The sequence below is a fragment of the Oncorhynchus kisutch genome, linkage group LG3 (genome assembly GCF_002021735.2).
Source record: "Oncorhynchus kisutch isolate 150728-3 linkage group LG3, Okis_V2, whole genome shotgun sequence".
Taxonomy (NCBI): Eukaryota; Metazoa; Chordata; class Actinopteri; order Salmoniformes; family Salmonidae; genus Oncorhynchus; species Oncorhynchus kisutch.
In genome coordinates, this window is record NC_034176.2 from 5374564 (window position 1) to 5397072 (window position 22509).

The 22509-nt window shown below is 47.7% G+C and overlaps 1 protein-coding gene across 2 annotated transcripts in view; it reads left to right on the forward strand.

Moving 5' to 3' along the window:
- Window positions 1-22509, forward strand: part of bmp2k (BMP2 inducible kinase) — a 63637-nt gene that overhangs the window by 28204 nt on the left and 12924 nt on the right. For both annotated transcript variants that reach the window (XM_031816727.1, XM_031816735.1), the window contains exons 2-11: window positions 4519-4637; window positions 5982-6087; window positions 6535-6677; window positions 11175-11296; window positions 12891-12972; window positions 13681-13813; window positions 15106-15209; window positions 17224-17303; window positions 17466-17638; window positions 21354-21493. In XM_031816727.1, coding sequence (XP_031672587.1) covers window positions 4519-4637; window positions 5982-6087; window positions 6535-6677; window positions 11175-11296; window positions 12891-12972; window positions 13681-13813; window positions 15106-15209; window positions 17224-17303; window positions 17466-17638; window positions 21354-21493 — 1202 coding nt within the window. The remainder of the gene's footprint in view (window positions 1-4518; window positions 4638-5981; window positions 6088-6534; window positions 6678-11174; window positions 11297-12890; window positions 12973-13680; window positions 13814-15105; window positions 15210-17223; window positions 17304-17465; window positions 17639-21353; window positions 21494-22509) is intronic.

Consider the following 22509-nt stretch of genomic DNA (forward strand, 5'->3'; position numbering starts at 1 on the left):
GGTCTTGACTGCATCAAACCGGGGGAAAACTAATTTGACTCTGTGCTTTCTCCTCCTACACAGTAACGGACGACTCCATTCAGAGCAGAGCAGTTCTTACCTATCCTCCCTAAATTCCCTTTCAAGTCTCTCACTCAATTACATTCTGACCGCTCCCTACACACACACACACACACCCTCACACACACACTCACACACACTCTCACACACACACCCTCTCACACACACACCCTCTCACACACACACCCTCTCACACACACACCCTCTCACACACACACCCTCTCACACACACACCCTCTCACACACACACCCTCTCACACACACACCCTCTCACACACACACCCTCACACACACACACACACACACACACACACACACACACACACACACACACACACACACACACACACACACACACACGTGCTGAGTGAGCACACAAGCTCATGTTAGGCCTTATGGAAATAAATGCCTATAAAAACATATCTGACAGGCTACAGAATTTTTTATTTTATTTAACCTTTATTTAACCAGGCAAGTCTGTTAAGAACAAATTCTTATTTTCAATGACGGCCTAGGAACAGTGGGTTAACTGCCTGTTCAGGGGCAGAACGACAGATTTTGTACCTTGTCAGCTCGGGGGTTTGAACTTGCAACCTTCCGGTTACTAGTCCAATGCTCTATAAATTAAAAAAAAAAATGGACTGGTTGAAGTTGGAAAATCATGTGTTCCAACAACGAGCAGTTTTGGAATAATTGATTCCCATCTATTTTCCCGCTAAGGCTCTTATGCTAGTGCCATTTGGGATTGGTTAGCCTAGGTTAGAGGTCGACCTCTAGCCTAGGTTATGACATTTTTTTTTTCCCAGTGGGGGCCTTCCTCTACATAAATAAGAAATATATTAAATAAATCACGCATACTCAAACATAAAAAGGGTTGACCCTTCCTCCTTTCTTTGACCCCTGACCTACTAATTTGTCATGGTGATGGGTTTAGTCGTGTTGTGTTGTAGGTTATCCTATCCAGATGTTATGTGAGGTGAGTCTAGCTGGTCCTCTAATGTAATAAGTCTGCTTCGTGTGGCTCTGGTACAGACTAACTGCTACTGAGGATCGGGAGAAGGGGGGTGTAGACCAGACGCAGCATGGGACATGGGCCTTCCTTATCTTAATAGCTTATCACTGCTTTTCTTGTGTATACACATTATTATCAGTGCTAATTTCTCCTTAGCAGACTGTGCGGTGAGAGAATCGTGCTCTGCTGTCCTGTCACAGCCCCCTGTAGAGTTGACAGGACGTTGATCTATCTAGAAGGTAGGCTACTGTTAGCCCACATGGACTTGACTCCTACTGCGGTCAGTCGCCTCTCTCTTCTCTATGAATTACATTGTGTTGATATCATCTGGTATATATATTATAATTATATATATTATATCGTGGAACACACATCTTTAGAAAGGCAACACACATCTTTAGAAAGGCAGTGACCTCAGCAGTGGTGTTTGTTTGTGGAAGCCTATGGCTGTGCAATGACACAGCCTTGTTTTTGTAAAATTAGCAAACAAGACTTATTTCCCGAGCCCTTATCACTGTCGAGACACTTACTTTGTAATATAATGAAATAAATCATCATGTGATATATGATAACAGAAGAGAATACATGATGCCTTAATAGAACACGAGTCAATGTGTCTAGACATTCCACTTGACCAGCCAGAAAGCACACCACACCAAATGAGTTTTACAGTATTTCTAAAAATGTTTTTACCGAAAGATCGAGCTGTGACCGCCGTTCGTTTAGATGACTGATAACTACGTTATTCTACGTTACCGTAGTAACTCTACTCTTGGACAAACACGTTAAGGATGGTTTCAGCACCACACGACAGTTCCCTGATCCACTCTCGCTGTGTGACTGCTAGCCTACCTCTGTCTGCCCGTCCGTCCGTCTGTCTGCCTGTCCGTCCGTCTGCCCGTCCGTCTGTCTGCCCGTCCATCTGTCTGCCCGTCCGTCTGTCTGCCTGTCTGCCCGTCCGTCCGTCTGCCCGTCCGTCCGTCTGTCTGCCCGTCTGTCTGCCCGTCCGTCCGTCTGTCTGCCCGTCCGTCCGTCTATCTGCCCGACTCGCCGTTCAGAGGAATTCACAACACAACTCCTGGGTAAAAATAAACGAGTGTATCTTGATTTAAACTGTTTCCAACCTGCAATATAATTGTTCTGAACAGCGACTTGAAAGACTGTTTTCATTCCACCCGCCGGGCTTATATATATATATATATAAATATAATAAATGTTGGGTCAAACACAGGGAACCGTGGGACTCTACCTTGATGCAGGACTCTCCCTCGGGGAGCAGTGTGTTTGTGTTAGGCAACAAGGACGCCATTGTGGGGCGCTGCTTTGTTCCGGCCCTGCGCCGGGTCTTTGAAGCCACCCGCTCGGTCCCCTAATGAGAGAGAAACGCACACGTGGACTAGTGACCCCAGCTGTAGACTACATGATGATGATGATAAGGCTACATGATCACATCTCCACTTGATAATGTGCAGGGCTGTTTCCAGGCATAAGCGACATAAACCGTATTAACTCAACATGTAAAGTGTTGGTTTCATGAAATAAAACATCCCAGAAATGTTTCATACTCACAAAAAGCTTATTTCTTTAAAAAAACAATTTGGTGCACAGATTTGTTTACATCCTTGTTGGTGAGAATTTATCCTTTGCCAAGATGATGATAATAATAATAAGATAATCACCTGACAGGTGTCATATGGAGAAGCTGATTTTAAACCTGCTCTGTTTGCTTTCCAACACACAAGGAGACAAATTCACCGTTCAGCAGGACATTAACCTACAACACAAGCACAAATGCAATGTACAGTGCCTTGCGAAAGTATTCGGCCCCCTTGAACTTTGCGACCTTTTGCCACATTTCAGGCTTCAAACATAAAGATATAAAACTGTATTTTTTTTGTGAAGAATCAACAAGTGGAAGTGGAACGACATTTATTGGATATTTCAAACTTTTTTAACAAATCAAAAACGGAAAAATTGGGCGTGCAAAATTATTCAGCCCCTTTACTTTCAGTGCAGCAAACTCTCTCCAGAAGTTCAGTGAGGATCTCTGAATGATCCAATGTTGACCTAAATGACTAGTGATGATACATACAATCCACCTGTGTGTAATCAAGTCTCCGTATAAATGCACCTGCACTGTGATAGTCTCAGAGGTCCGTTAAAAGCGCAGAGAGCATCATGAAGAACAAGGAACACACCAGGCAGGTCCGAGATACTGTTGTGAAGAAGTTTAAAGCCGGATTTGGATACAAAAAGATTTCCCAAGCTTTAAACATCCCAAGGAGCACTGTGCAAGCGATATTGAAATGGAAGGAGTATCAGACCACTGCAAATCTACCAAGACCTGGCCGTCCCTCTAAACTTTCAGCTCATACAAGGAGAAGACTGATCAGAGATGCAGCCAAGAGGCCCATGATCACTCTGGATGAACTGCAGAGATCTACAGCTGAGGTGGGAGACTCTGTCCATAGGACAACAATCAGTCGTATATTTCACAAATCTGGCCTTTATGGAAGAGTGGCAAGAAGAAAGCCATTTCTTAAAGATATCCATAAAAAGTGTTGTTTGGTTTGGGCCTGCTTTTCTTCAGCAGGGACAGGGAAGATGGTTCAAATTGATGGGAAGATGGGTGGAGCCAAATACAGGACCATTCTGGAAGAAAACCTGATGGAGTCTGCAAAAGACCTGAGACTGGGACGGAGATTTGTCTTCCAACAAGACAATGATCCAAAACATAAAGCAAAATCTACAATGGAATGGTTCAAAAATAAACATATCCAGGTGTTAGAATGGCCAAGTCAAAGTCCAGACCTGAATCCAATCGAGAATCTGTGGAAAGAACTGAAAACTGCTGTTCACAAATGCTCTCCATCCAACCTCACTGAGCTCGAGCTGTTTTGCAAGGAGGAATGGGAAAAAAGTTCAGTCTCTCGATGTGCAAAACTGATAGAGACATACCCCAAGCGACTTACAGCTGTAATCGCAGCAAAAGGTGGCGCTACAAAGTATTAACTTAAGGGGGCTGAATAATTTTGCACGCCCAATTTTTCAGTTTTTGATTTGTTACAAGGCACTGTATGTTCAATGTCTTCCCTCGACTTTTGTTGTGTTGTAGCTTGAATTCAAAATTGTATTAAATATATATATTTTTTATTTATTTATTTTCTCACCTACACACAATATCCGTTAATAAAGTGTCAACATGTTTTTTTGGAAAATCTTGCATATTTATTGACATTGAAATACCGAAATATATAATTTACGCAATTGTATATTTAATCAATTTGGCTATAACACAACAAAAATGTGGAATAAGTCAAGGGGTCTGAAGGCAGTGTTATCTGTGTGTGTGATGTGCTAACCACTCTGTTCTCCTCCTCGCCAGGTGGGTTCTCTCTCTGTGTGTGTGTGTGAGGTGCTAACCACTCTGTTCTCCTCCTCTCCAGGCGGTTTCTCTGTGGTGTTCCTGGCCCGGACACACAGTGGCATGCGCTGCGCTCTCAAGAGGATGTACGTCAACAACGTCCCTGACCTCAACATCTACAAGAGAGAGATCACTATTATGGTGTGTGTGTGTGTGTGTGTGTGTGTGTGTGTCTCCTGTGTGTGTTTGCGTCTTGATTTCTTGTCTGGTTTCTATGCCTCCAGTAAACTGTATCAACCTCTAAGAAAGCATCGAAGAATGTTGAACATTGACAAGATGTTGTTTTACCCTGAACTTCTGACCCGCCTGTAACTGAACAGATAGTTATTTTATGTGGTGTGTCTTTCTCTGTGCTGACTTTAACACTGGAGCGAGACACACACACACACTAGAGAGACACAGGACTGTCGAGGTGACGTGTCTCTGACAGGACGAATAAAGAGTAACTACATAAAGAAACAAAAGACTGGCATGTCAGACGCAGCACTGAGTAATGACTTACTGTAAAACTCACCGTAAAACTTACTGTAAAACTCACCGTAAAACTTACTGTAAAACTTACTGTAAAACTCACTGTAAAACTCACTGTAAAACTCACTGTAAAACTCACTGTAAAACTCACTGTAAAACTTCAACTAGTAGACTGGTGTTTTTTGTTTAAATCCCTGAACACAACAGTCGCATATTATAGACATGCTTCTAATTGAAAGAAGGAAACTCCTTCGACAACAGTTATTCTCCTCTTTTGACTGTGCATTTCTGTCAGTTCTTACTTACGCCACTAGGGGGCGATCGGCCTCTTTCTAGGGTTCTGTGCTTTCAAAGTGGATGACTGTTTTTTGTGCTTGCCAGTTATCTTGCAGTTGTCGGCTGTTTTAGCTGCCTGTTAGCTAGCAGTTCTCGGCTGTCTGGCTGCCTGTTAAGCCAGCAGTTATCGGCGGTCTGGCTGCCTGTTAGCTAGCGGTTCTCCGGCTGTTTGGCTGCCTGTTAGCTAGGCAGCTGCCTCTTAGCTAGCGGTTCTCCGGCTGCCTGTTAGCTAGCGGTTCTCCGGCTGCCTGTTAGCTAGCGGTTCTTGGCTGCCTGTTAGCTAGCGGTTCTCGGCTGCCTGTTAGCTAGCGGTTCTCGGCTGGCTGGCTGCCTGTTAGCTAGCGGTTCTCGGCTGCCTGTTAGCTAGCAGTTTCCTACTGGCGATTTTTAAACACAGATTGCCGTTAATTTTTTTTTCAAGTCATTACTAATTATTTAATGTAACAAATCAAACATTACATCTTGTATATCAAGATATATATTCCTTTTAGACCCGGTGTTGATTTTAAACAGCCGTTTATTTTCTGAAATGTGTGCCGTTGCCCGGCTATTAAAAGGGACACTTGACTATTTTGAGACTGTTTTTAAGTGATGTTTTATGCTAATTCACTTAAGCTCTTGGCACCTATAAGGACCTCTCATGAATGTCCACCCTGTCTGTGCTCTTCCCTTCTGCAGAAGGAGCTGTCTGGTCATAGGAACATAGTGAACTACCTGGACTCTACCATCAACTCAGTAGGGGACAGTGTGTGGGAGGTGCTCATTCTCATGGAGTACTGTAAAGGTAGGTGTTATAGGTTCCCCCTGTGATTTTTAATACAATGGACCGGTCATTATTGTTTTATTGAGCATGAGATGGGTGCAACATTTGAACAAGCAGACCTGTGATTTTTATATTGACCCAATAAAGTAGAATTAACTTAAACACAATCTCTCTTTGTCCCTCACCCTCGCTCCCGTTCACTCGCCCTCCTCCCTCTATCTACTCGTTCCCTCTCTCCCTCCTCCCTCTCTCTCCTCATCCCTCTCTCCCGGTCACACGCCCTCCTCCCTCGCCTCATGCCCTCCTCTCTCTCCTCATTCCCTCTCTCCCGTTCGCTCTCTCGCCTCATGCCCTCCTCTCTCTCCTCATTCCCTCTCTCCCGTTCGCTCTCTCGCCTCATTCCCTCTCTCCCGTTCGCTCGCCCTCCTCCCTCTATCTCCTCATTCCCTCTCTCCCTCCTCTCCCCAGCTGGTCAGGTAGTGAAGCAGATGAATCAGCGTCTCCATATAGGGTTTACGGAGCCGGAGGTGTTGACCATCTTCACTGATACCTGTGAGGCTGTGGCCAGGCTGCATCAGTGTAGAACCCCTGTCATACACAGGGACCTGAAGGTAAGGGATTTACCCATCTCTCCCTCTTCCTTCTGTCCTCATCCGTCACCCCTTATCTACTGTCATCCCTCTTCCTCCTGTCCTCATCCTTCACCTCTTTTCTACTCTCATCCCTCTTCCTCCTTCACCCATTTCCTACTGTCATCCCTCTTCCTCCATCACCCATTTCCTACTCTCATCCCTCTTCCTCCTTCACCCATTTCCTACTGTCATCCCTCTTCCTCCTTCACCCATTTCCTACTGTCATCCCTCTTCCTCCTTCACCCCTTTCCTACTCTCATCCCTCTTCCTCCTTCACCCCTTTCCTACTCTCATCCCTCTTCCTCCTTCACCCCTTTCCTACTCTCATCCCTCTTCCTCCTTCACCCATTTCCTACTCTCATCCCTCTTCCTCCTCACCCATTTCCTACTCTCATCCCTCTTCCTCCTTCACCCATTTCCTACTCTCATCCCTCTTCCTCCTTCACCCATTTCCTACTGTCATCCCTCTTCCCTCTTCCTCCTTCACCCATTTCCTACTGTCATCCCTCTTCACTCTTCCTCCTTCATCCATTTCCTACTCTCATCCCTCTTCCTCCTTCACCCATTTCCTACTCTCTTCCCTCTTCCTCCTTCACCCCTTTCCTACTCTCATCCCTCTTCCTCCTTCACCCCTTTCCTACTCTCATCCCTCTTCCTCCTTCACCCCTTTCCTACTCTCATCCCTCTTCCTCCTTCACCCATTTCCTACTCTCATCCTCTTCCTCCCTCACCCATTTCCTACTCTCATCCCTCTTCCTCCTTCACCCATTTCCTACTCTCATCCCTCTTCCTCCTTCACCCATTTCCTACTGTCATCCCTCTTCCCTCTTCCTCCTTCACCCATTTCCTACTCTCATCCCTCTTCCTCCTTCACCCATTTCCTACTCTCATCCCTCTTCCTCCTTCACCCCTTTCCTACTGTCATCCCTCTTCCTCCTTCACCCCTTTCCTACTCTCATCCCTCTTCCTCCTTCACCCCTTTCCTACTCTCATCCCTCTTCCTCCTTCACCCCTTTCCTACTCTCATCCCTCTTCCTCCTTCACCCCTTTCCTACTCTCATCCCTCTTCCTCCTTTACCCATTTCCTACTCTCATCCCTCTTCCTCCCTCACCCATTTCCTACTCTCATCCCTCTTCCTCCTTCACCCATTTCCTACTCTCATCCCTCTTCCTCCTTCACCCATTTCCTACTGTCATCCCTCTTCCCTCTTCCTCCTTCACCCATTTCCTACTGTCATCCCTCTTCCCTCTTCCTACTCTCATCCCTCTTCCTCCTTCACCCATTTCCTACTCTCATCCCTCTTCCTCCTTCACCCCTTTCCTACTGTCATCCCTCTTCCTCCTTCACCCCTTTCCTACTCTCATCCCTCTTCCTCCTTCACCCCTTTCCTACTCTCATCCCTCTTCCTCCTTCACCCCTTTCCTACTCTCATCCCTCTTCCTCCTTCACCCCTTTCCTACTCTCATCCCTCTTCCTCCTTCACCCCTTTCCTACTCTCATCCCTTCTTTCCAATGTGTCAAGTAATTATCTTTTTGTTTTCTCATGATTTGGTTGGGTCTAATTGTGCTGCTGTCCTGGGGCCCTGTAGGGTCTGTTTGTGTTTGTGAACAGAGCCCCAGGACCAGCTTGCTTAGGGGACTCTTCTCCAGGTTCATCTCTCTGTAGGTGATGGCTTTGTTTTGGAAGGTTGGGAGTCACTCTCTATTAGGTGGTTGTAGAATTTAACGTCTATTTTCTGGATTTTGATAATTAGTGGGTATCGGCCTAATTCTGCTCTGCATGCATTATTTGGTGTTTTACGTTATACACTGAGGATATTTGTGCATAATTCTACATGCAGAGTCTCAATTTGGTGTTGATCCCATTTTGTGAATTCTTGGTTGGTGAGGACCCCAGACTTCTCTCACGTCCCTTCAGTCTTGGCATATCTCTGCTGTGAGCGAAAATAAAGTGTCAACATAACAAGGACTGTCCACTGCTCGTGAATAAGCTAGTTCTCTATTGGTCAGTCTGTCCACTACTGGTGAATAAACTAGTTCTCTATTGGTCAGTCTGTCCACTACTGGTGAATAAGCTAGTTCTCTATTGGACAGTCTGCCCACTACTGGTGAATAAGCTAGTTCTCTATTGGTCAGTCTGTCCACTACTGGTGAATAAACGAGTTCTCTATTGGTCAGTCTGTCCACTACTGGTGAATAAACTGGCGTTTTACTGGCCAGCCTCTGGGGAAATGCAGCTACTTCACCAGGACAATGTTATATCCTAGAGCTTAAAGCTTCTGTCATGCTGACAATAATATTTATATCTCTCCCCTCTCTCTCCTCTCTCTCCTCTGTCTCTTCCTCTCTCCCCCTCTCTCTCTCCTCTCTCCCCTCTCTCTCTCCTCTCTCTCCTCTGTCTCTTCCTCTCTCCCCTCTCTCTCTCCTCTCTCTCTTCCTCTCTCTCCTCTGTCTCCTCTGTCTCTTCCTCTCTCCCTCCTCTGTCTCCTCTGTCTCTTCCTCTCTCCCTCCTCTCTCTCCTCTGTCTCTTCCTCTGTCTCTTCCTCTCTCTCTCCTCTGTCTCCTCTGTCTCTTCCTCTCTCTCTCCTCTCTCTCCTCTGTCTCTTCCTCTCTCTCTCCTCTGTCTCTTCCTCTCTCTCTCCTCTGTCTCTTCCTCTCTCTCTCCTCTGTCTCTTCCTCTCTCTCTCCTCTGTCTCCTCTGTCTCTTCCTCTCTCTCTCCTCTCTCTCCTCTGTCTCCTCTGTCTCTTCCTCTCTCCCTCCTCTCTCTCCTCTGTCTCTCCCTCCTCTCTCTCCTCTGTCTCTTCCTCTCTCCCTCCTCTGTCTCTTCCTCTCTCTCTCCTCTCTCCTCTGTCTCTTCCTCTCTCTCTCCTCTCTCTCCTCTGTCTCTTCCTCTCTCTCTCCTCTCTCCCTCCTCTCTCTTCCTCTCTCCCTCCTCTCTCTCCTCTCTCTCCTCTCTCTCTCCTCTCTCCCCTCTCTCTCTCCTCTCTCTCCTCTGTCTCTTCCTCTCTCCCTCCTCTGTCTCTTCCTCTCTCCCTCCTGTCTCTTCCTCTCTCCCTCCTCTCTCTCCTCTGTCTCTTCCTCTCTCCCTCCTCTGTCTCCTCTGTCTCTTCCTCTCTCCCTCCTCTGTCTCTTCCTCTCTCCCTCCTCTCTCTCTCCTCTGTCTCTCCTCTCTCCCCTCTCTCTCTCCTCTCTCTCCTCTCTCTCCTCTGTCTCTTCCTCTGTCTCTTCCTCTCTCCCTCCTCTGTCTCTTCCTCTCTCCCTCCTCTGTCTCTTCCTCTCTCCCTCCTCTGTCTCTTCCTCTCTCCCTCCTCTGTCTCCTCTGTCTCTTCCTCTCTCCCTCCTCTGTCTCTTCCTCTCTCTCCTCTGTCTCTTCCTCTCTCTCCCCTCTCTCTCTCCTCTCTCTCCTCTGTCTCTTCCTCTCTCCCTCCTCTGTCTCTTCCTCTCTCTCTCCTCTCTCTCCTCTGTCTCTTCCTCTCTCCCTCCTCTGTCTCTTCCTCTCTCCCTCCTCTGTCTCTTCCTCTCTCCCTCCTCTGTCTCTTCCTCTCTCCCTCCTCTGTCTCTTCCTCTCTGTCTCCTCTGTCTCTTCCTCTCTCCCTCCTCTCTCTCTCCTCTGTCTCTTCCTCTCTCCCTCCTCTCTCTCTCCTCTGTCTCTCCTCTCTCCCCTCTCTCTCTCCTCTCTCTCCTCTGTCTCTTCCTCTCTCCCTCCTCTGTCTCTTCCTCTCTCCCTCCTCTGTCTCTTCCTCTCTCCCTCCTCTGTCTCCTCTGTCTCTTCCTCTCTCCCTCCTCTGTCTCCTCTGTCTCTTCCTCTCTCCCTCCTCTGTCTCTTCCTCTCTCTCCTCTCTCTTCCTCTCTCTCCTCTGTCTCTTCCTCTCTCCCTCCTCTGTCTCCTCTGTCTCTTCCTCTCTCCCTCCTCTGTCTCTTCCTCTCTCTCCTCTGTCTCTTCCTCTCTCCCTCCTCTGTCTCTTCCTCTCTCTCCTCTGTCTCTTCCTCTCTCTCTCCTCTGTCTCTTCCTCTCTCTCTTCCTCTCTCTCTCCTCTGTCTCCTCTGTCTCTTCCTCTCTCCCTCCTCTGTCTCTTCCTCTCTCCCTCCTCTGTCTCTTCCTCTCTCCCTCCTCTGTCTCCTCTGTCTCTTCCTCTCTCCCTCCTATGTCTCCTCTGTCTCTTCCTCTCTCCCTCCTCTGTCTCTTCCTCTCTCTCTCCTCTGTCTCTTCCTCTCTCCTCTCTCTCCTCTGTCTCTTCCTCTCTCCCTCCTCTGTCTCTTCCTCTCTCTCTCCTCTCTCTCCTCTGTCTCTTCCTCTCTCCCTCCTCTGTCTCTTCCTCTCTCTCTCCTCTCTCTCCTCTGTCTCTTCCTCTCTCCCTCCTCTGTCTCCTCTGTCTCTTCCTCTCTCCCTCCTCTGTCTCTTCCTCTCTCCCTCCTCTCTCTCCTCTGTCTCTTCCTCTCTCCCTCCTCTGTCTCTCTCCTTTCTCTGTTCCAGGTAGAGAACATCCTCCTGAGTGATAATGGGAGTTATGTTCTGTGTGATTTTGGAAGTGCTTCTCTCAAAGTGCTGCTTCCACATAAAGACGGAGTGACCGCTGTGGAGGACGAAATCAGGAAGTGAGTGTGGGGGGGTGACGTGTGTGTGTGTGTGTGTGTGTGTGGGGGGGGTGGGGTGAGGTGACGTGTGTGTGAGGTGACGTGTGTGTGTGTGTGTGGGGTGGGGGGGGGGGGGGGGGGGGTGAGGTGGTGTGTGTGTGTGGGGTGGGGGGGTGAGGTGACGTGTGTGTGTGGGGGGGGGGGGGGGTGGTGACGTGTGTGTGTGTGTGTGTGTGTGTGTGTGTGGGGGGGGGGGGGGTGTGTGAGGTGTGTGTTTGTGGGGGGGGGGGGGTGAGGTGTGTGTGTGTGTGGGGGGGGGGGGGGTGAGGTGTGTGTGTGTGTGTGTGTGTGAACCCAGGTGATTGTCTTCCATGTGCCTGCGTAGCTAGAGCGCACCCCATTTCACGTCATGTGAACTGACCCACAGATCCCCTCCTACTTGCTTTAGTTCCAGTTAGGACTGGACAAAACATTAAGAACACCTTCCTGCCTGGTTGGGGGGGGGGGGGGGGGGCTGTGAGCACGTGAAGAGCTGAGTGAAAGATGAGTTGTTGCTGTTTAGAAGCGTGGTACACAGCCATACACGTTGGTCTAATTTACTGGGAAGGAAAGTCTACTGAAGTGAGGCTTCGTGTTTCTTGGTCTGTTTATGTTGTTTTGTTCACAAGCCAGGTTGATTTTCTTCAATGTTTGTGAATTTTCAACCGCTAGTGAAGAGAAGACGACACTGCCGCTATTCAGACTCTCTCAATCTCACAGGGCACAGTGTTACCACGGTAATCTCCCACGGTAATCTCCCACGGTAACCTCCCACGGTAACCTCCCGCCCTTAAAGGGGCAGGTGACAATGTGTGTTGTTTTTGTTAAAAAAAATATTCTAGTCACGGAAAAAATGTAATTTAAACAATATAAAAACCACATTTACTTCTTGCTGGTAATAGATTTGTTTTAGAAAACATACTCATTCATTTTGTTGGTGTAATTTTAGTGGCAACAAAATATTTGGGCTGGATGGGTCGAGCTCTGAATGCTGATTGGCTGACAGCCATATCAGACTGTATACCACGGGTATGACACAACATGTGTTTTTACTGCTCTGTTTACATTGGTAACCAGTTTATAACAGCAATAAGGCAACCTCTGGTGGGGGGGGGGGGGGGTTGTGATATATGGCCGATATACCACGGCTACGGGCTGTATCCGGGCACTCTGCGATGCGTCGTGTCTAAGAACAGGTATATTGGTCATATACAACAAACCCCCAAACCCCCCCCCCTTAATGCTTGGTTATACTCCGTGGAGGACACCACTACTCTGTTCCATCAATCCACTTGGCTGGTCACTCTTACATAGGGACTAATTCTCAGCAGTAGTGCACTACGTAGGGTGCCATCCTTCTCAGCAGTAGTGCACTACGTAGGGTGCCATCCTTCTCAGCAGTAGTGCACTACGTAGGGTGCCATCCTTCTCAGCAGTAGTGCACTACGTAGGGTGCCATACTTCTCAGCAGTAGTGCACTACGTAGGGTGCCATCCTTCTCAGCAGTAGTACCACTCTTACATACATACCATAACTGTATAAATAACCTTTGACCTTGACCACTTCCTGTGTGTAGGTACACGACCCTGTCTTATCGAGCTCCAGAGATGATCAACGTGTACGCAGGGAAGGCCATTACCACCAAGGCTGATATATGGGTGAGTTTAGACCTGGGGGGGGTGTACGGAAACCTGGGGGGTGTACGGAAACCTGGGGGGTGTACGGAAACCTGGGGGGGAAGGAGACCCGGGGGGGTGTACGGAAACCTGGGGGGGGGGGGGGGGTGTACGGAGACCTGGGAGGGGGGGTGTACGGAAACCTGGGGGGGGGGGGGGGGTGCGCATGTGCGTGTAGGTTTATGTGTGTGGACTAGCCAGTCAGTAACAGAAGAACTTAGTGTGTGTTTGTGTAGTTTGGTCCAGGCAGTTAGGCCTGTTGCCGTGAGTGCGCGGCGGCTTTTTGGACAAACAGTTTTTCTGGCGATCACATGGAACAGCTTTTATGAATCTTTAAATTAATTGAATTTCTCATTTAACTTTTCAACCAGAGACATTTAGACTCCTGTGTTTTAACTCATATTCCATGTTAGCACTTCACTACAAGGAGAAGATTAGAAATATGCTGTTTTTAAGACTTGTCAAAATGGTCACCTTACTCTTGGTTGTTGTACAAGCTGTGTTTCTGTGTTTCAGGCTCTTGGTTGCTTGTTGTACAAGCTGTGTTTCTTCTGATTCAGGCTCTTGGTTGCTTGTTGTACAAGCTGTGTTTCTCTGTTTCAGGCTCTTGGTTGCTTGTTGTACAAGCTGTGTTTCTTCTGTTTCAGGCTCTTGGTTGCTTGTTGTACAAGCTGTGTTTCTCTGTTTCAGGCTCTTGGTTGCTTGTTGTACAAGCTGTGTTTCTTCTCGCTCCCGTTCGGGGAGAGTCAAGTCGCCATATGTGATGGAACCTTTGTCGTTCCCGACAATTCAAAATTCTCCTTCAAGCTGCACTGCTTAATCAGTAAGTCCATCTGCCTTGTTCCTCAGCAACACACTAACCACAAAGCTGTCAATCAGTAAGTCCATCTGCCTTGTCCCTCAGCAACACACCAACCACAAAGCTGTCAATCAGTAAGTCCATCTGCCTTGTCCCTCAGCAACACACTAACCACAAAGCTGTCAATCAGTAAGTCCATCTGCCTTGTCCCTCAGCAACACACCAACCACAAAGCTGTCAATCAGTATAATAATTCAACCACATTGACCATTGTCACGTGAATGTTTCTGCTGTGTAAACACGTAACTGTCCGATTAATTTGCCCAATCAGACTGTTGTTCATTCTTCACACACCCACTGTTAGTCCTTCAGTACAAATATTAGTCAATAGCTCCACCTTGTGGCGAACTGTGTTTTACCTTTGGGGATGTTGGATCGTACAGAGGTAGTGATCTATTTCAAACCCTTTACGGTTCACTCTGTAACCAATGTAAAAATGTACATGCCTTCTCCTACCTCTACTCCAGGCTATAGTAAACTATATGTCCCCTCTACTCCAGGCTATAGTAAACTATATGTCCCCTCTACTCCAGGATATAGTAAACTATATGTCCCCTCTACTCCCACCTCTACTCCAGGCTATAGTAAACTATATGTCCCCTCTACTCCCATCTCTTCTCCAGGATATAGTAAACTATATGTCTCCTCTACTCCAGGCTATATTAAACTATATGTCCCCTCTACTCCAGGCTATATTAAACTATATGTCTCCTCTACTCCCACCTCTACTCCAGGCTATATTAAACTATATGTCCCCTCTACTCCAGGCTATAGTAAACTATATGTCCCCTCTACTCCAGGCTATAGTAAACTATATGTCCCCTCTACTCCCACCTCTACTCCAGGCTATAGTAAACTATATGTCCCCTCTACTCCCACCTCTACTCCAGGCTATATTAAACTATATGTCCCCTCTACTCCAGGCTATAGTAAACTATATGTCCCCTCTACTCCCACCTCTACTCCAGGCTATATTAAACTATATGTCCCCTCTACTCCAGGCTATAGTAAACTATATGTCCCCTCTACTCCAGGCTATAGTAAACTATATGTCCCCTCTACTCCAGGCTATAGTAAACTATATGTCCCCTCTACTCCAGGCTATAGTAAACTATATGTCCCCTCTACTCCAGGCTATATTAAACTATATGTCTCCTCTACTCCAGGCTATAGTAAACTATATGTCCCCTCTACTCCCACCTCTACTCCAGGCTATATTAAACTATATGTCCACTCTTCTCCCATGTCTCCTCCAGGATATATGCTTGAGCCTGACCATGAGAAGAGACCAGATATCTATCAAGTCTCCTACTTTGCCTTCAAGTTATCTGGAAAGGAGTGTCCTGTGCCAAATCTCTTTGTAAGTTGCTTATCTGTCATTGTGATGTTCAAAACTTTGGGATCAAATAGAAATGATTGTTTTCTATGAAAACAATCATGAAATGAGTTGCAAAATGAATAGGAAATATAGTCAAGACATTGACAAGGTTTATAAATAAAAAAATATAAAAATATTGAAATAATAATTTTCCTTCAACGAATCCTCCATTTGCAGCAAGTACAGCCTTGCAGACCTTTAGCATTCTAGTTGTCAATTTGTTGAGGTAATCTGAAGAGATTTCACCCCATGATTCCTGAAGCACCTCCCACAAGTTGGATTGGCTTGATGGGCACGTCTTACGTGCGTCTTACGTGCTCCCACAACAGCTCAATAGGGTTGGGATCCGGTGACTGTGCTGGCCACTCCATTATAGACAGAATACCAGCTGACTGCTTCTTCCTTAAATAGTTCTTGCATAGCTTGGAGCTGTGCTTTGGGTCATTGTCCAGTTGTTGGAGGAAATTGGCTCCAACAAAGCGCCGTCTACAGGGTATGGCATGACGTTGCAAAATGGAGTGATATTATTCCTTTTACCCTGAACAAATCTCCCACTTTACCACCACCAAAGCACCCCCAGACCATCACATTGCCTCCACCATGCTTGACAGATGGTTCAACTCCTCCAGCATCTTTTCATTTTTTTATGCATCTCACGAATGCTCTTCTTTGCGATCCGAACACCTCAAAATATACATTTGTCTGTCTGTAACACTTTTTCCCAATGTTCCTCTGTCCAGTGTCTGTGTTCTTTTGTCCATCTTAATCATTTATTTTTATTGGCCAGTCTGAGATATGGCTTTTCTTTGCAACTCTGCCTAGAAGGCCAGCATCCCGGAGTCTCCTCTTCACTGTTGACGTTGAGACTGGTGTTTTGTGGGTACTATTTTAATGAAGCTGAAAGTTATGGACTTGTGAGGCATCTGTTTCTCAAACTAGACACTCTAATGTACTTGTCTTCTTGCTCAGTTGTGCACCGGGGCCTCCCAATCGTTCTATTCTGGTCAGAGTCAGTTTGCGCTGTTCTGTGAAGGGAGTAGTACACAGCGTTGTACGAGATCTTCAGTTTCTTGGCAATTTCTCAGAACAAGAATAGACTGATGTGTTTCAGAAGAAAGTTCTTTGTTTCTGGCCATTTTGAGCCTGTAATCGAACCCACAAATGCTGATGCTCCAGATACTCAACTAGTCTAATGAAGGCCAGTTTTATAGCTTCTTTAATCAGGACGACAGTTTTCAGCTGTGCTAACATAATTGCAAAATGGTTTTCTAATGATCAATTAGCCTTTTAAAATGATACATTTGGATTATCTAACACAACGTGCCATCGGAACACAGGAGTGATGGTTGCTGATAATGGGCCTCTGTACGCCTATGTAGATAATCCACAAAATCCCATGTAGATATGCCGTTTCCAGCTACAATAGTCATTTACAACATTAACCTTAACATTAACAGTTGCGATGAGCAAACCCGTATCCGGGAGCGTAATCATAGCCTCAAACGCATTAGCATAACGCAACGGACATAAATACCCCTATAAACTTTTCCTATTCATGAAAATCGCAAATTAAATGAAATAAATATATTCAAACTCAAGCGTAGCCTTTTGTTAACAACACTGTCATCTCAGATTTTACAAATATGCGTTACAGCCAACGCTAGACAAGCATTTGTGTAAGTTTATCATGGCATAATGTTTTTCATCCAAAAATTAAAATAGCGCCCCCTAAATCCAACTGGTTAACAATGTCTACAATGTATTCCTGATCAAATTGTATCTCTACGCTTTATCATAGCGACAACCCCAGGGAATGGGCAGCCGGTGGTCTCCTACAGAGCTCTCCTCTCCCCACAATGCACCCTGAGTTAGTTAGGTTGAGATGATGGTTGTGTAACATCACGTTGTCTCCTACAGAACTCTCCTCTCCCCACAATGCACCCTGAGTTAGTTAGGTTGAGATGATGGTTGTGTAACATCACATTGTCTCCTACAGAACTCTCCTCTCCCCACGTCACTTCCTGAGCCACTCACAGCCAGCCAATTCGCTGCCAGGAAGAGTATGACGAAAGCCAGGTATGTCACCATGTGTTATAGATATTCTGGAATGTAAATCTCAGGTCTCTAGCAAAAAGGGATTTAATCTCAAGGAGAATGTAAAAATAAAATAAAATCAAGGTTATATGAAAGGGAGATCATTTTAAGTTCCCCAAACCTAAAAGTGTTCTTCTGGTCCAGAATCACAGAGTCCGTGGGCCCGACGGCAACTTCCATCACTCCGAGACAGAGACCCAAAGCTACAAACAGTTATGTGCTACCCATTCCTGTAGCAACCGGCACCCCGGTCGCTGCCACGCCCATCGGCACCCCTACAGCTGAGCCTTCTGTACCTGTCAGCAATGGGCAGAAAGGTGAGCGTTCAAATTTTACTGTGTGTTTGTTTTCTTTATCTGCTGTTTTGTGCCCTTGAGCAAGGCACTGAAACCCTTAAGTGCCCCCCCCCCCCCCATGGGCACTGAAACCCTTAAGTGCCCCCCCCCCCCCATGGGCACTGAAACCCTTAAGTGCCCCCCCCCCCCCCCCCCCCCCCTTGGGCACTGAAACCCTTAAGTGCCCCCCCATGGGCACTGAAACCCTTAAGTGCCCCCCCATGGGCACTGAAACCCTTAAGTGCCCCCCCCCCCCCCATGGGCACTGAAACCCTTAAGTGCCCCCCCCCCCCATGGGCACTGAAACCCTTAAGTGCCCCCCCCCCCCATGGGCACTGAAACCCTTAAGTGCCCCCCCCCCCATGGGCACTGAAACCCTTAAGTGCCCCCCCCCCATGGGCACTGAAACCCTTAAGTGCCCCCCCCCCATGGGCACTGAAACAATTAAGTGCCCCCCCCCCCCCCCCCCCCATGGGCACATAAACCCTTAAGTGCCCCCCCCCCCCCCCCCCATGGGCACATAAACCCTTAAGTGCCCCCCCCCCATGGGCACTGAAACCCTTAAGTGCCCCCCCCCCCCCATGGGCACTGAAACCCTTAAGTGCCCCCCCCCCCCCCCATGGGCACTGAAACCCTTAAGTGCCCCCCCCCCCCCCCCCATGGGCACTGAACCCTTAAGTGCCCCCCCCCATGGGCACTGAAACCCTTAAGTGGCCCCCCCCCATGGGCACTGAACCCCTAAGAGCCCCCCCCATGGGCCCTGAACCCCTAAGAGCCCCCCCATGGGCCCTGAACCCCTAAGAGCCCCCACCATGGGCCCTGAACCCCTAAGAGCCCCCCCCATGGGCACTGAACCCCTAAGAGCCCCCCCCATGGGCACTGAACCCCTAAGCCCCCCCCCCCCTCCCTCCCCCATGGGCACTGAACCCCTAAGTGCCCCCCCCCATGGGCCCTGAACCCCTAAGCCCCCCCCCCTCCCTCCCCCATGGGCACTGAACCCCTAAGTGCACCCCCCCATGGGCCCTGAACCCCTAAGCCCCCCCCCCTCCCCCCCCCCATGGGCACTGAAACCCTTAAGTGCCCCCCCCCCCATGGGCACTGAAACCCTTAAGTGCCCCCCCCCCCCCCCCCCCATGGGCACTGAAACCCTTAAGTGCCCCCCCATGGGCACTGAAACCCTTAAGTGCCCCCCCCCCCCCATGGGCACTGAAACCCTTAAGTGGCCCCCCCCCCATGGGCACTGAACCCCTAAGAGCACCCCCATGGGCCCTGAACCCCTAAGAGCCCCCACCATGGGCCCTGAACCCCTAAGAGCCCCCCCCATGGGCCCTGAACCCCTAAGAGCCCCCCCCATGGGCACTGAACCCCTAAGAGCCCCCCCCATGGGCACTGAACCCCTAAGCCCCCCCCCCCCCCTCCCTCCCCCCATGGGCACTGAACCCCTAAGTGCCCCCCCCCCATGGGCCCTGAACCCCTAAGCCCCCCCCCCCTCCCTCCCCCCATGGGCACTGAACCCCTAAGTGCACCCCCCCATGGGCCCTGAACCCCTAAGCCCCCCCCCCCTCCCTCCCCCCATGGGCACTGAACCCCTAAGTGCCCACTGCACCTTGGCTGACACTGTGCAACTACTGCTGTCCACATCTTTTCTATCCATACTGTCTATACAAACCATTCTATATAACTGTCTATACACACCATCCTATATAACTACTGTCTATACACACCATCCTATATTACTATATATAATATAATGTCTATATTATTACTACTACACTGTTGGCGCGAGACACACAAGTAGTTAGCTAGGTATTACTGTTGGCACTAGAAACACAAGCATTTAGCTAGGTATTACTGTTGGATCTAGAGACACAAGCATTTAGTTAGGTATTACTGTTGGAGCTAGAGACACAAGCATTTAACTAGGTATTACTGTTGGAGCTAGACATGAAGTAGTTAGCTAGGTATTACTGTTGGAGCTAGACATGAAGTAGTTAGCTAGGTATTACTGTTGGAGCTAGAGACACACGCATTTAGCTAGTTATTACTGTTGGAGCTAGAGACACGAGCATTTAGCTAGGTATTACTGTTGGAGCTAGAGACACACGCATTTAGCTAGGTATTACTGCACTGTTGGAGCTAGAGACACAAGCATTTAGCTAGGTATTACTGTTGGAGCTAGACACAAGCATTTAGCTAGGTATTACTGTTGGAGCTAGACATGAAGTAGTTAGCTAGGTATTACTGTTGGAGCTAGACATGAAGTAGTTAGCTAGGTATTACTGTTGGAGCTAGAGACACACGCATTTAGCTAGTTATTACTGTTGGAGCTAGAAACACAAGCATTTAGCTAGGCATTACTGTTGGATCTAGAGACACAAGCATTTAGTTAGGTATTACTGTTGGAGCTAGAGACACAAGCATTTAACTAGGTATTACTGTTGGAGCTAGAGACACAAGTAGTTAGCTAGGTATTACTGTTGGAGCTAGACATGAAGTAGTTAGCTAGGTATTACTGTTGGAGCTAGACATGAAGTAGTTAGCTAGGTATTACTGTTGGAGCTAGACATGAAGTAGTTAGCTAGGTATTACTGTTGGAGCTAGACATGAAGTAGTTAGCTAGGTATTACTGTTGGAGCTAGACATGAAGTAGTTAGCTAGGTATTACTGTTGGAGCTAGAGACACGCATTTAGCTAGTTATTACTGTTGGAGCTAGAGACACGAGCATTTAGCTAGGTATTACTGTTGGAGCTAGAGACACACGCATTTAGCTAGGTATTACTGCACTGTTGGAGCTAGAGACACAAACATTTAGCTAGGTATTATTGTTGGAGCTAGACATGAAGTAGTTAGCTAGGTATTACTGTTGGAGCTAGAGACACACGCATTTAGCTAGTTATTACTGTTGGAGCTAGAAACACAAGCATTTAGCTAGGCATTACTGTTGGAGCTAGAGACACAAGCATTTAGCTAGGTATTACTGTTGGAGCTAGAAACACAAGCATTTAGCTAGGTATTACTGTTGGAGCTAGAGACACAAGCATTTAGCTAGGTATTACTGTTGGAGCTAGAAACACAAGCATTTAGCTCTGTATTACTGTTGGAGCTAGAAACACAAGCATTTAGCTAGGTATTACTGTTGGAGCTAGAAACACAAGCATTTAGCTAGGTATTACTGTTGGAGCTAGAAACACAAGCATTTAGCTTGGTATTACTGTTGGAGCTAGAAACACAAGCATTTAGCTAGGTATTACTGTTGGAGCTAGAAACACAAGCATTTAGCTAGGTATTACTGTTGGAGCTAGAAACACAAGCATTTAGCTAGGTATTGCTGTTGGAGCTAGAAACACAAGCATTTAGCTAGGTATTACTGTTGGAGCTAGACATGAAGTAGTTAGCTTGGTATTACTGTTGGATCTAGACATGAAGTAGTTAGCTAGGTATTACTGTTGGATCTAGACATGAAGTAGTTAGCTTGGTATTACTGTTGGAGCTAAAAACACAAGCATTTCGCTGCTCCTACGGAAACATCTGCAAGTATGTGTACTCGACCAATAAACATTTATCGGTGCACCGATATTTCAAAGTAAGCTTCTGGCATCAGGCGGCTTTTTGCGATACTTGGTCGACAGAAAAGGAGACAAATGTTCAGTTTTTTTTACAAAATTAACAATGAAATATCTCTACGCTTTATCATAGCGACAACCCCAGGGAATGGGCAGCCGGTGGCTCCACAGACAGCCAACAGGGTCCTCCAGCAGCTGCAGCCTGGGGACCTGCGTCTGCAACAACAAGATCCACTTCACCCTGTCCATCCACAGCAGCTCCAATACCTTCAGGTACTACTGAGTCACCCTGTCCATCCACAGCAGCTCCAATACCTTCAGGTACTACTGAGTCACCCTGTCCATCCACAGCAGCTCTAATACCTTCAGGTACTACTGAGTCACCCTGTCCATCCACAGCAGTTCCAATACCTTCAGGTACTACTGAGTCACCCTGTCCATCCACAGCAGCTCCAATACCTTCAGGTACTACTGAGTCACCCTGTCCATCCACAGCAGCTCCAATACCTTCAGGTACTACTGGGTCACCCTGTCCATCCACAGCAGCTCCAATACCTTCAGGTACTACTGAGTCACCCTGTCCATCCACAGCAGCTCCAATACCTTCAGGTACTACTGAGTCACCCTGTCCATCCACAGCAGCTCCAATACCTTCAGGTACTACTGAGTCACCCTGTCCATCCACAGCAGCTCCAATACCTTCAGGTACTACTGAGTCACCCTGTCCATCCACAGCAGCTCCAATACCTTCAGGTACTACTGAGTCACCCTGTCCATCCACAGCAGCTCCAATACCTTCAGGTACTACTGAGTCACCCTGTCCATCCACAGCAGCTCCAATACCTTCAGGTACTACTGAGTCACCCTGTCCATCCACAGCAGCTCCAATACCTTCAGGTACTACTGAGTCACCCTGTCCATCCACAGCAGCTCCAATACCTTCAGGTACTACTGAGTCACCCTGTCCATCCACAGCAGCTCCAATACCTTCAGGTACTACTGAGTCACCCTGTCCATCCACAGCAGCTCCAATACCTTCAGGTACTACTGAGTCACCCTGTCCATCCACAGCAGCTCCAATACCTTCAGGTACTACTGAGTCACCCTGTCCATCCACAGCAGCTCCAATACCTTCAGGTACTACTGAGTCACCCTGTCCATCCACAGCAGCTCCAATACCTTCAGGTACTACTGAGTCACCCTGTCCATCCACAGCAGCTCCAATACCTTCAGGTACTACTGAGTCACCCTGTCCATCCACAGCAGCTCCAATACCTTCAGGTACTACT